We start from the raw sequence: 14,389 nt of genomic DNA on the forward strand, positions 1-14,389 counted from the left end.
TAAAATTGAGAGTATATAGCAACCATAGACAATTACAAAGGGTATAACTAGGCATAATGAGAACACTAGAAGCAAGAGAAATGAACCAAAGAAACACCTGAAGTAATAATGATGGAGAATTTTTCAAAACTGAGACACCAAACCACAGATCCATGCAACTCAGAGAACATCAAGCAAGATAAACAGAAAAAAACCTACACCTATGAATACTGAAGTCATTTCTACTAAAGAATCCACATGAAAGAACTTTACAAAGAAAAATGTTTTATTAGTATGCAAAATAATAAAGGCTAACTTTTCCTTTTTTCAAAGTATTCTATAATTATTTTTACAATTTATATTTTCAAGTATATTTTAACTATGTTTATGAAAATAAAAATGATTTTGAATTTTTTAAAAGATTTTGAAACCTATTTGATAAAGCATTTGAAAATATTTTAGCAACCCATTTCTTAATGTATAACTTTCTCAAGATGACAACTTTGAAAAATATTTATTTTTTGACCTACTGTTTATGACCATCTCATAATTGCTATTCAGAATTGTACTCAGAAGCATTTGGGGAGGAGAGATTTATCACATTAACTTAACCTCAATTCCTGTGTTTTTAGGGCTTTTCTATATCTTCCCCCTTAAGAACACCTACTTCTCTTATGTCTAACAATCCAATGCTTTTAATGGCTGTCCTGCTTACTCTTACACTGTTTAATATGGAGAGGAAAAGACAGGTAATATTTATTACATCATTTTAATATTATAAATCATAGATCACTATATTTGATCATGACTGTTCCCTAACATGATAGCTATATGAATTTTCTTTTAGTTTTGTGTGTTTGTTTGTTTGTTCTGGTTTTTTTGAAATAGGGTCTTGTTATGTACTTTTAGGCTAGCTTTGAACACACTCTGTAGCCCAGTCTGGCCTTCAACTCGCGATGATCCTCTTGCCTTAGCCCCCCAAGTGCTGGGATTACAAGCATGCACCACCATGCCCAGCTAGGTATGACTTTTATACATCACTTTATCCCAGAAATATTTTTATCACTAAGCAAGATTTCAGCTGCAGCTGCCTTGAGTACGTGGGTATATTACATAAATTACAGTACATGAAACTATGTACATTATACTATGGAGACTAGAAGAGTGGTAGAGAAAGTAAAAGCTCTCAGCAAATCTGTCTTTAGTTTGTGCCTTAGCAGTTGCATTTGTGCCTTTAATATTAATTTAATACTCATTTAAATCACATTTGAAAATTATGTTATTTTAAATCATTTGGAAATTATACTCTACAATAGCCAACGTAATCCATATGCTTCTTAGTTAGCATGACTATTTAAATACATTACAAACAGATTGTTTTAATTAAAAATTTAAAAACACCAAAAAAGAAAACAGCACCTCAATGTACTGCGTTTTTTTTTCTTTTGGAGACAAGGTCTCATAATGTAGTCCAGGCTGGTCTTGAACTCACTTTGTAGCCCAGTCTGGCCTCGAACTCATGGCAATCCTACCTCAGCCCGCTGAATACTGTGATTACAGGCATGTGTGATCATGCTTTGCCCCAATGTACTACTATTTTTAACCCCACTGAAAAATATAAGTACACTTAGTAGGGAAAAAAAACCCTGATTTCCTATATAAAATGCTGCAAGTATACTATTAATCCAAAATTTACCTCAAAATCTGAGGTTACAGGTATCTATAGAGATTCTTTTGGTAGTCCAATGCCAACAAAAAGAAAACAGGCTAAAAAACAAAACCAGGTAGCTAAGATCTACACAAATATTTTACTTTGGCTTCTTTTCATACCTACATGTGCATTTTTCAACCATTCTATTATCACATATGCATCCATAAATTTCAACTCTTTTCCCAGGACAAAGTAGGATGAAATAAATAATAAATGTGAAAGAACACACAAATTAGAAATTAAACAGCAAACCTGTAACTATATTAAATAGTATTTAAGTAAAAATAAAGTGTACATTTAAATTTTTTAAAAAGGTACTTCATTCAATAAAAGACACAATGCCATAGTCCTTTTCAAAATACTCCCCCTTTGAACCTCTGAACAGTTATTTCATGATTCTCACTACTTTCTGAAGCAGTTCTGGAAGTCCTCTATTTTAAGTGTATTTAAGTTGTGCTGTCCTGGCTGCCCTGAAGTCTTGAATTGATTCGAAATATTTACCTTTCATTGTCATTCTGATTTTGAAGAAGAGACAAAGCCGCAGTGCCAGATCCAGTAAATAAGGTGAATGAAAACACACCCGAAGGTTTTTACCAGCCTGCCTTCCTGTTGGATGGCACTTGGCAGCGACACTCACTCTACTTTTGGTCACACCTCTTACACACTCACGAAAAAGAATTTCAAGAACTGCTTCAAAAGTGGAGAGAATGATGGGATAAACGGGTCTGAAGTGAGGGGGAGTATCTTGAGGAGGAATGATGGCAATGTGTCTTTTACCGTAGTAAATTTTAATTTAAATATTCACCATATTTTTTGACCAGTCCGTGCACATTTTATATGAGAACTGAGGACGCTTAGATGAAATGTAAAAGGTTGATGTTGTTTTCAATTCTGTCATCTTCCATTCTAAACTGGTAAAATCAGAAAGAAATTATGTCTTAAAAGTGTAGCTAAAATGCCAGGTAAACTGGAGTTCACAACAACTCTAACATCCCCTTCAAAATGTCTTCACTGCTAATTTGCAAAGTTTAAAAACATACCCATAAACACACAACATGGAACATTATAACATGCAAATCAAATCACTACTCTACTCAGGAAAGTGTATATAGCAACTATATGTTAAACTTTCAGTAAGGCTGACCTTACTTAAGAATAATGCTACAATGACTGAAAAAAGTAGCAATAATAATGAAGAAAGGTGGGGCTGGGGATGTAGTTCAGCAGCACAGCACCTGCCTGGCAAGCTCAAGGTCATGAGTTCCATTCCCGGTACCAGAAAAAAAAAAACCAAAAAATTTAAAAAAACAAAATGATGAAAGGTAATCACAATAGTGTGTCTCTCCTGGTATCGAACATCCTAGCCTCCCCTGCAAAAAAAACCAGTTTTTGTCTTTTAGAGACAGGATCTCATGATGTTGCCCAGGTTGACCATAGGTTCCTGGGTTCAAGCAATCCTCTTGTCTCCAGATCCCAAGCAGCTAGACAACCAAAATTTGGGAGCTAATCTCCCAAAATTTGATTGCAGAGTGGCAAATAATTGTTTACTTGAGTTAAAAGCTTTTAAAGCTAAGTGGAATTCAAGAATTTTTCTTTGCCTTTAAAGTTGGTTTTTCTAAAGTAACTCTCACAATTTAATTAATAAATATAACAGTACAACCTATGATATTCTGCACATTTGAGTAAAAAAAAAAAAAGCTTCCTAAATTAAAATTTCCTAAAATAAAGGTTTCAAAACATGTCCATGTATTTTCTCATGTTTGAGAATATGACAGTGAATCAGCATGGAAAAAATAAAAATAAAATAAAGGAACTACACAAAACTTTTTTAAAATGGAGAAACAGACTTGGTCTCTTCCTTCCCTAATGTGGCTATTGGGGCTAGGGATTTAGCTCAGCGGCACAGCACCTGCCTGGCAAGTGCAAGGTCGTGAGTTCGATTCCTGGTACTGGAGAAAAAACAAACTACAAAAAAAAAAAAAAACCTAATCTGGCTATCATTAATGCTTTTTAAAAATTAAGAAGTCAAGAAGTTAAACATTATACATACTGACATGCAAAAATTCTCCAGTTACAACTCAAACTTAATTTGTATTTTATAAAAATCTATCCTTAACCTGTCAGGTTGTCAAGGATTAGTAGGAAAGAGAATTCAGTTATGTTAGTAGGAGAGTTCAGTAATGTTAAAAACCAAAGCTTTTTTAGAAATTATAGAAGAAACATTACTGCTTTTACGCTCAAACTACTATAGGTTGTCAATAGTTATCACTTCTTTGCAAGAGAGGGAAGAAATAAGTAGCTAATCTGAATGCTACATCTACAACTCATACAACATCATCTGAGTTACTTATATGTGGGACACTAGGAAAGACTACAGCACCAGAAATGTGAACTATAGATTCCACTAAATGATAAATACAACAGCAGCAAAGAGAAAGTAGTTACGTGCTTTTATGGCTATTAATAAAAATTTGTAATAGTATTTTTATACTTTTCAAGTATTTGATTATCCCATTTTAAAATCACTTATCTTCACAGCAACTCTCTAAAAAGGAGTAAGAATCTTATATATTTAATTAAACTATAAAACACTTAGAATATGCCTCATATACAGTAAATACTCATCAACTGGTTATTATTACTATTACAGATGAGGATTTAAAGGTCATTATGGCTTGCCATTGGTGGGAAAAGCAAAAACCATGTTAGAAAAATGGGTCCAATAGCAAATTTTTAAAAAATGATCAAAACCAGTAAAAAGACCAAAAGGAAGTCAGGGTAGTTATGAGACAAAATAGCTTGTAAGTAGTGACAAGATTAATTAATCACAAAGTTCCACACTAGGACAAAAAAAGGTGGGGGGACACACAGTAGCATCTTGCCTACAGACATTTTTGGATTGGCTCATTCCTAAACCATGTTCTGGGTTCAGAAGCGAAGGTAACACAGACTTCTAATTTCCTTTCTGTAAAACCTACTCCAAGACACAACTATCACTAAATAGTTTGCTTGCTTTTTTGTTTCAACCTTCAAAGTATGACAAGGAATTTTAAAACAGCCACAGTTGCACAGCCCTGGAATCCAGCACTCTGGCAGGCTAAGGCAGGAAGATGACAAGTTTGAGCCCAGCCTGGGCAACTTAGTGAGACCCTTCTCAAAAATAAAATAAAAAATAATTTTTTTTAAAATTTTAAATGTTTCAAAAAACAGCTAGTGATGTAGCTCAGTACAAAGGACTTGCATCCAATCTCCAGTACCACCAAAAAAGAAAGAAAAAAGAAAAGTAAAGAAATTTATGTCCTGGAAAACAATGGTGAGTAATTTTTATTCTATCCTATTTAACAAAATGAAGAAGCTATTAAAATATACCTTAAAATCATGTCAAGCCAGTCTTTCTAGTCAGCTCTTCTACGTGAGAAACAATTAAGCTAACTTGGTTTTCTGCCAAAGGTGTACAGTATACTGGGAACATCCAACATTTTAGGAGTTGGGAATATTTTATTAAAAAGCACTATAATTGTGTTGAGATTTAAAATGCTGGCAACTAGAGGCAGCCTCTTAACATTCAACTACAGAATAACCTTGAGTTTCTGAATCATTTGACAGGCAGGGATACTAACCACTATAGTAACAAGGACCTGTTCTGAGTCATTTGAACAGCCTTACTATCAAAATTGCTAAACTACTTTCAGTTTAGCACTGACAAAATTTAAGACAAAGTCAAATGCTAAGACTGAAAAATTTGTATCAATTTTAAGTCAACTCAGTTTTGCTCAAAGGTCCAACATTCCTGACTATATTCAAATCTGTATATTTCTCATCACTGGTAGTTACAATATCACCCCCTTTTACATTGCACTTCTAAAGTTGAAGGAACCATTGACAGCCATAATTTAATGATTAAACTCTTAGAAAAGAATAAAAATAGGGTAAAAGTTGCAGTTTCTTTATTGAATTCCAAATAAATTCATCTTTACAGTAGGATTTAGTAACATTAATGTTTTGCAGCTAGTTTTTTCTTAGAATTTCATTTTTTAAAAGTTCTTGTTAATTAAAATAAATGGCACACTTTATCAAGGCATTATTTTGAAAACCCAACAATAAGAGAACTTGACACAGATTTCACTGTCTACAAACAAGCTACAGAAACTCATACCAAAACCTACTGGCTATCAGGGGGAAAAAAAATTATACTGGACTCATCAGCCCATTTCCTACACTATTTTGCTTCAAACTGAAGGGAATACAAGCTAGGATTATGTTACAAATGAACTGATAACATTTCTAAATTACACTCATTAAGCCCAATTCAAGCACAATTTACAAGTAAAAATAAATATGATAGAAGTTAAGTTTATATTTGCATAGTTACTTAACCTCAAATCCATAACCACACTAAGCAAAACTAAGGTGTCTGCCAGAGTTACCCCTTTGTCATTTCTGAGTGCTTACCTGTAAATCAATTATTTCCAGCTATGCCACAAATTTAGGAATAATGGAAAAATATAAGGCAATATTATTTTATGATTCCTAAATTAAACTAGAATTTAGAAAAGTGAACACGGGAGTCCTCCAAATTCACTTTGTAAGTTGCTACATTAACACCAAGTCAATTTGCAGTTTTCAAACCACCACCTTCCAACAGGAGAATCCAACGGTGCCAATTAAAAAAGACAAACTGGGTATGTAGTGCAGGCCTTAATCCTAAATCTCAGGATGGATGAGGCACAAGGATCACAAACTAGAGCCTAAACAACTTAGAGAGGACCTGTCTCAAAATTTTAAAGGCGGGGGCGCGGATGAGATGCAGCTCAGTGCAAAAGGCCCTGGGTTCAATCTCCAGAATAGGCCAGGGGGGAAAAAAAAAGACTACCCTGATTACCTTGATGCTTTATCATACTCACAAATCCAGTACCTGTAACAATGTTCACCTTAAGGTAAACTAGGTACATTTTCTGTACATGTAACAGGTTGACTAAATTACCTCTAGTACCACCATCCCTTATGATTCTCTTTCCCACAACTTAGTTTGGAAAAGGAGTATTACAGAAAGAATAGGAAACAAGCCTTTGAAAAGAATATCCCTCCACTCATAGCAAGAACATGACCAATTACCTCATCAGCAAAGAGGAAAAACAGAAACCTCTTCTGAAGCCAGATGTGTCACTGTAAGCCTGAAAGTCTACCTTGGACTCAGCTGCATCTAAAGGGATGTAACACATCCTAGATTCTTAAAATCAATATAGAATTGGTAACACTCAAAAAAATTAAACGATATCCACTTGAAACTCTCATGGGGGGAAAAAGAAAGGTGAGACTACCATGGTTACTTCCAGTTAACTAACCAAGAGCCTGAGCTTAACACCAGTTAAAGAAACAGAGATGCCTATAACGTGATTCTCTCCCTGAACTTAAAATGTTAGTTTTAATCAGTTATAATTCAAATTATCTAATTTCACTCTTCTCCCTTAAGTTATTAACCTGGAAACACACAAAGATCCACTTAAATTTTACCTTTAGCAAGAGCAAGTAACAGACTCTCAAATTACCCTCCCACTTTCAAACAACTGAAGCAGAATGAGTAAAACATGAAACAGTTTTCATACACCAGATATTAAACAGAAAATAAGTGCAGAATGATGAGGCCTCAGAAAAAGAAAATAGGGTTCTCCAACTGCTGGAAGAGTTTTCAGGGCACAGGACAAGAAGAGACTTAAACTTAATTCAGGAGTCCACCCGTTTCACTGGATTTAGAAGCCAGAATTGGAAGTTCACAGAAGCTAAGACAGTTGACATTTGCTTGATAGAGTACTAAACAGGATAGAGATATAAACAGAATTTTCAGCAAAGTACCAATCAGTACAGGGATGCAAAGAAATTGAGTATTAAAGTATCACTCAAAATGTTCATGTAGAAAAATGTTCAGGTAGAGTTTATTCAACCAGTGTTCCCATCAGCTGATAAACACCTTGAACATTCAGGGCACTGGGCAGAGCATTCTAAAGGGACTGCAAAAGTACTCTACTGCCTGGGTTGTGGAGACAACTCAGTTCCAGACGAAAAGGTAAAAGGTAACTGATTACTTAAAACAAAAAATAAGAACATACAGACAAAAAGGCTGAGTACATGCAGATGGGTCGGAAACTTTAAATAACTAGACTAGTGTGAACCACAGTTATGAAGTCCATCTATAGGAACAGCCTTCTGAAGTAGTCTCTCTGGAAAGCAATGTTTGAGTATCCATTATTATTTCAATTTTGTTCAAAAAGAAACTCTTAGAAAGTTTAAGAGAATGGTGGTAGACATCCTGGAATTATTTTCAGCGAGATAAACCGCTTCAGTGACCAGTCCATGACATCCTACTCAAGACTCAAGTGAGGCGCCAATGAACAATTCTAGAATAACTGCATTCCGACTCACGCAAAGTCCTCTAAACAGTAATTACTACACATGAAGTTTTCCTACAGGTATTATCTGGATGGCTTCAAGCACTTGTGGAAACTACAAAATTACAAAGAGCAATCTCAACCTTGGCCCTGGAATTAGTTCTTCAGTTCAGTGGAGTTTTGAGAACATAAGTCACATAATTCCCACTAGTGGAAATAATTACAAAAGCCTCTTGGAATTATTTTCCTCATTTGAAAGTTTATATCCTAATGCATTCATAAATTTACATAGTGGCGTTATAAGAACGTAGTTGATAAATATTTTTTAGAATGCTTAGACTCTATAGAAAATAAAACCATCAAGCCCATAATTCTAATATTTATGTAAGAAAAGCAGATTACTGTACATTGTTCTATCAGTCTACATCAGCAACAGATGTGCTTTTGAGATTGATAGAGAACTGCACTTTACAAGTAACAAACTCTGACACAGTCACTGCTAGGTAAATAGTTTTCATTCTGACTCCTTTTCCATTTCTTAAGAAAACTAAGTCTGTTTTAATAAAATAAAAGCTTTTTCAATATCACTTTGCAGGCAAACTTTTTTCATAACCAATATGCTTACCTTCCTCCTAAAAGTAACTTACGAGCTCCATTTGCAACATTACTCAAAACAACACACTCCTTTAAATATAAAACATCTATAAGATAAATATTCCTCATCTGAAATGCCTGGAACCAAGTGTTTCAGATTTTGATATTTTTCTGGATTTGGAAATTTTTACATATATATATAATGACATACCTTGGAGATGAGACTCAAGTCTAAACAAAATTCTTTTATGTTTCCTTTATTTTTTATACACATTGCTTGAAGCTGATTTTATATATTTTTAGTGTGCCTGCATTTTGAAAGTGACCTATCACACGAGGTCAAGGGTGAAAATTTTCCTTTGTGGCAACAGGTCAGAGCTCAAAAAGTATGATATGAGAACATTACACATGTGCTGATTAGGGATTCTTAACCTGTACTGACAATGTGTGATTCTTACTATTAAGGGGATCATATATTCCTTTACAAATCTGATGAAAGTTATACATACAATTTTAGAAAAGTCACAGATGTCTTAAAGCCTACATATATGAGTTCCTGAAGTTTAAAGTATATCTGGTTAATGGAAAAGGATGGAACCTGATATCAACCTAAGAATAAATGAGTAAACAAAAGATTAATACACAGTGGGAAAAGGATTATTTACTAATATAATCTCTGCCATAAATGGTTATTCATTGAAATTACAATCAACCTCTTTATACATATGAATAGTTTAAAGAGTGAAATGTAAAAAACTAACAAAGTACAATCAAATATAAGGATATACACACTAAGGGTCCCCAGAAGCCTTCTTAGGCAACATACGAAATCTACTTGTAAAATTTAAACCTTCTGAATAAGCAGCACATACCAGTCAAAAGAGAAAGGACAGACTCAGAGAAAAACAGATACAACACATATGACAGATGAAAACTTACTAATTTTAACATTAAAAAAAAACTAAATATTAGTGAACTATCCAATAGAAAAACTGACTAATAAAAATGAACCAGCAAGTAAAAAGGCAATAAACATACGTAAATATGTTCAACCTAACTAGAAACTAAAGAAATGTAAGTTAATTTAGCAATGTTTTATTTCACAGCCTCAGATTGGTAAATATTAAAAGCTGATAGCTTCCAATGCTTCCTTATGTGTTGGTAGTGTACCTAGATCACTATAACCTTTCCAAGAAAAAAAAATTGCTAAGTAACAGGTTTTAAAATCTGCTAAAACATAAAATCATGCATCCTTTGTCCTAGCAATCTCATATAGAAATGTATTCTAGTAAAAAATGGCATCAATGGATAAGGAGTTAAACAGATATATACAAGAATGGTTCTTTTTTTCACTGTGTATAATATCAAGAAAGAAAACACCTTTAAAAAGAGTAGGGGCTCTTTCCTTTTGCAGCCATTGCTGCAGTTTCAGCAGCCAAAAGGAGTTCAGTCCTTTTGTGACTTCCAACGGAAGCAAGAACCAAAATCTACCTTTCCACATTTGCAGGAAGATTATGTCTGCCCCTTTCCAAAAAGGTTAGACAGAAATACAATGTATGATCTATGCCCATCCAAAGGATGATGAGGTTCAGGTTGTGCGAGAACACTATAAAGGTCAGCAGATTGGCAGAGCACTGCAGGTTTACAGGAAGAAATATGTCAGGAGCACTAAACATTGAACAGGAGCAGCAGGAAAAGGCAAATGCCTCCACAACTGTCCACGTGGACATTCTCCCCAGCAAGGTGGTTATCACCAGGCTAAAACTGGACAAAGACTGCAAAACATCCTGCAACAAAAAGCCAAATCTCACCAAGTAGGAAAGGAAAATGGCAAATACAAGGGTAGGGGATATGTATCATAATTTATGATACATATATACTTTAGAATGTTATTTAACTACAAGAATAAGTCAAGTTTACATGTACTGACCCGGAAAGATGCTTACAATATTAAATGATACAAAACAAGCTATAGAATAATATGTTTACCATGATCTCATATTTTTATTTTTAAAAGAAAAAAAAAGAAACCTGTATAGGCGCTGGGGATTTAGCTCAGTGGCAAAAGCACCTGCCTGGCAAGCGCAAGGTCGTGAGCTCGGTTCCCGGTACCGGAGGGGAAAAAAAAAAAAAAGAAACCTGTATAACATCAGATTTTTTAGAAACTCCTATTTATATACTTAATTCCCCAAGTGACCAATAAATACACCTTAGCTTTGGATATATTTACTGCTTTATTAAAGGTGTCACCATCAAAATATTACTGTCTAATAACACCTTTAATCAAGGTACATTTACAGGCATTATCAGCACTCAATCCTTTGGAATGTTCTACAATGGAAAAGAATATGAACAAACAAAACTACTTTTAACAGCAACTGTTCTATAGTTTTGTCTTTTATTTTTAGTTGCCAAGATAAAAATGCTTTTTGTGGATAAATGATACCGGAGATTGAACTCAGGGCAGCACACTGAGCAACCTCCTTAGACCTCTTTTTATTATTTACGTTTTTCCTAAAGTACCCAGAACAGGCTCAAAATTAACCATCTTCCCGCCTCAGTCTCCTAGAGTGCTAGAATTACGGCATGTGTCACCTGTCACGCTCTGCTTAAAAATACTTTTTAATGCTGTAATTTTACACTTACAAAAAAAAAAATCCAAAGATTTTCTTCTCTAGTAGCAGAAATAAGCTATTTCAGTCATTTCATTGAGAAATGTAATTACGTTCATTATACGGACATAAACAAGGGGCAGACATTATGTTAAACCAATTTCACTCTATCAGAAATTGAATTTTCTCAGAATGATATTCATTCTTAGCAATAAACTCATTGATATTGCAATTTAAAAATCCTATTCCACAACTAAACTCGGTATGTTAATATAAAGTCTCAAGCAGCCTGGTATAATTAAAGGAGCACTTGATTTGGTATCTGACACATCTAAGTTCCAATCTCGGCCCTGCTACTTCCTAATGATGTAGTCTTAGACAAATTATATAATCTCCAAGTTTGTTCCCGCATCTGCAAAAATAACTTTCTATGTTTTCTAGGAAGGTGAAAAGTCTGATTATCAAAATATTCTCCCTCCTGACTTTTTCCCCTAAGGGGTCAGATTAGTAACCGGCAATGTCTTTTAGTACTGTCTTTTATAAGACAGAAAAACAGGGGCTGGGGATTTAGCTCAGCGGCAAAAGCGCCTGCTTGGCAAACGCAAGGTCGTGAGTTCGGTTCCCGGTACCAGAGAAAAACCAAAAAAAAAAAAAAAAAAAAAAAAAAAAAAAAAAAAAAAATAAGACAGAAAAACAAAAAAAGAGAAAAAAGGAAAGATAGGTGCTGTGGAGCACACCTGTGGTTACTCGGGAGGCTGAAGCAAGAAGTTTGCTTGATCATAGCAGTTTAGAGACATCCTAGGTAACACAGCATGAATCCAAGTCTCTTTAAAAAAAACAGCAAAGAAAAATCAAAAGTCTGCTAGCTGATATATATAAAAGTAAGGTTTTATTTTCCATATTTTTGCATTTCCAGATGAAAAATATGTTAAATGTTCTCTATTTGGGGCTCTTTTTCCTAGAATATTTTTCAGATTTATTTTTATATATGTTCCCTGTTTCTGGTGCAATTATTTGATGCATACTTAACTATTTCAGACGAACTTTTCTCTCAGAAAATCATGAGAACATATGTTATGTCCTACCTGTGGCAGTCGACATCTGCAGATAACTTCCTCTAAAATCACTCCGACTGTGTCTTTGGAAACCACTTTCAAGTATTACAGAGGAGAAAAAGAGCAGATAACCAAAACTTCAAGCCATTCTAATCCACTGTAATGTGTCTAAAAAGTTAACTCCACAGGATGTCAAATAGCAGTATAACAAAGAATTAGTAAATTTTTTTTATTTTAATATAACTTTCAACTTCTTCTAAGGAGTCATTTTTTTCTGTAAAGTGGGATTATTAATATGGCCAGAGGGCCGGGGATATAGCTCAGCGCCACAAGCACCTGCCTGGCAGGCGCAAGGTCCTGAGTTTGATTCCCGGTACTCAAAAAAAAAAAAAAAAAAAAAAAAAGGCCAGAATATGATTGTGAATGCTACCTCAGTGGACCCGCATATAAGGCATATTGTTTAACTTTTACTATTTAAAGTGAACATTCTTTCATCATACAATACATTAATACAATTATAAATACAGTAAACTGAATAGCTCTTCTGGAATTGAGAACGGAGAGTATCATTAGCTCCTCTTTCAAATTTAGTTGTACTTCAATCAGATTTACTTGATGCTCTTTGATACACTTTGATACACTTCTCTTTTACAAAGTATCATCTCGCTTTCCAGTTATTCCTCAGTTTAAACTATACTACTGAAGGTACTTTTTTTGCTTGCTTTTCTAACGGTGTTTAAGATGACAATGAAGCTCAAATGCATGCAAGAAGTACTTCACCTTACTTTCCTATATTTAGTTACACTCTTTCAGCTGACTTTTAAGTAGCACGCCTGTTTTTAAATCAAAACTTATCACTGTGATTCTTCAAAACTCTCTCTCCACCCTGAGCTCTTTGAAATCCTAAAGTTCTCTAATCAGAAAGCACCTGTTATCCGTGCTTTCTCCTGGTCGTCCACAATTTCACACTCCAACTCTGTATTTCACACCCCTTCACTCACTGAAACGCCGCCGACCGTGTGAAAGAACTTAACGTAGTTCCATTTGCGCAGAATCTTACTTTTCCTTTGATAAACGTCAACTTCACCGTAATTCCCCCTCAGCGTTCCCTCACCTTCTAAATTCCGGTCAACCCTGCCGCGAAGCAACAAATACAACCCTACCGTGACGCCCCAACTCATCAGTTCGGCGCCCCTAACAGAAGAATTTAAACCTCCAGACGCCTCGTTTCGGCTCCCCGTTAACGATTCCCACGTACTAGCGTTCTCATCCTGCCCGGCCAGCCTCCCTCTGGACTGTCAACTGCAAGGTCTCTTGCTGCCACCGGCAAGCGTACGACCGGGTCCGGTGCGCGTCTTCCCGCATTCCCGGTGGCTCCTTCCACTACTGCGCACCCGCCCCTCCGCGAGCCCGGCCCCCGCCCACCACCCCCCAAAGGTCCCGCACGCAGGTCCCCACCTCCCCACGAGAACACCCCTCGCCGGCCACCGCCGGGCTGCCTTCCGGCCGGACTTCCCAAAGGACCTGGGCTCGCCGATGTCCTCCGCAAGCCCCCGCTGCCCGCGGAGTTCGTCCCGCGCGCTCTCGCTTCCCGGCCCGCCTACTTCGGGGCGACCCTCTGGCCCCGGGAAGCCCAGCCTCGCGACCTCTGCCCCGCGACCTCGCGGGCCCAGCACAGCCCCCAGGATCAAGGCCCCCGTTCCCGGAGCTGGCGCCCTCCACGCCCCCCGCCCCGGGGCGAGCCCCAGGGTGGACGGACGCCCCCGGCTCCGGCCGCGGCGCCTCCCGGCCCGGCCCCTGCCCCAGCGCTCAGCCCGCCGCGCTCGGCTCCTCACCCAGCTTCGACAGGGACTCCTCCTGCTTCTGGACCTTGTTCAGCAAAACGAACATCGCCACGGCGAAGACCACCACCGCCAGCAGCTGCAACTTGGGCGGCATCATAATCCTGAGGAGCCCCATGAAACCCGCCGCTCGGGATCAAGACATACCGCGGGGGGCGGGGAGCGGGCCCCGGAGGCGAGCGCGGCGCGGGGAGGAGCCCGCCGAGCCCGG

General features: G+C 36.8%; 1 protein-coding gene and 1 pseudogene across 2 annotated transcripts in view; one reads left to right on the forward strand and one right to left on the reverse strand.

Moving 5' to 3' along the window:
- The window catches only part of Hs2st1 (heparan sulfate 2-O-sulfotransferase 1), a gene marked incomplete in the record, with an annotated part of 163,363 nt that overhangs the window by 148,705 nt on the left and 269 nt on the right, over positions 1-14,389 (reverse strand). For both annotated transcript variants that reach the window (XM_005385118.2, XM_005385119.2), the window contains 1 exon segment: positions 14,173-14,389. In XM_005385118.2, coding sequence (XP_005385175.1) covers positions 14,173-14,296 — 124 coding nt within the window.
- On the forward strand, positions 9,966-10,532 carry LOC102017679 (annotated as a pseudogene).

Source organism: Chinchilla lanigera, unplaced genomic scaffold, assembly GCF_000276665.1.
Source record: "Chinchilla lanigera isolate Chin_1 unplaced genomic scaffold, ChiLan1.0 scaffold00022, whole genome shotgun sequence".
Classification (NCBI taxonomy): Eukaryota; Metazoa; Chordata; class Mammalia; order Rodentia; family Chinchillidae; genus Chinchilla; species Chinchilla lanigera.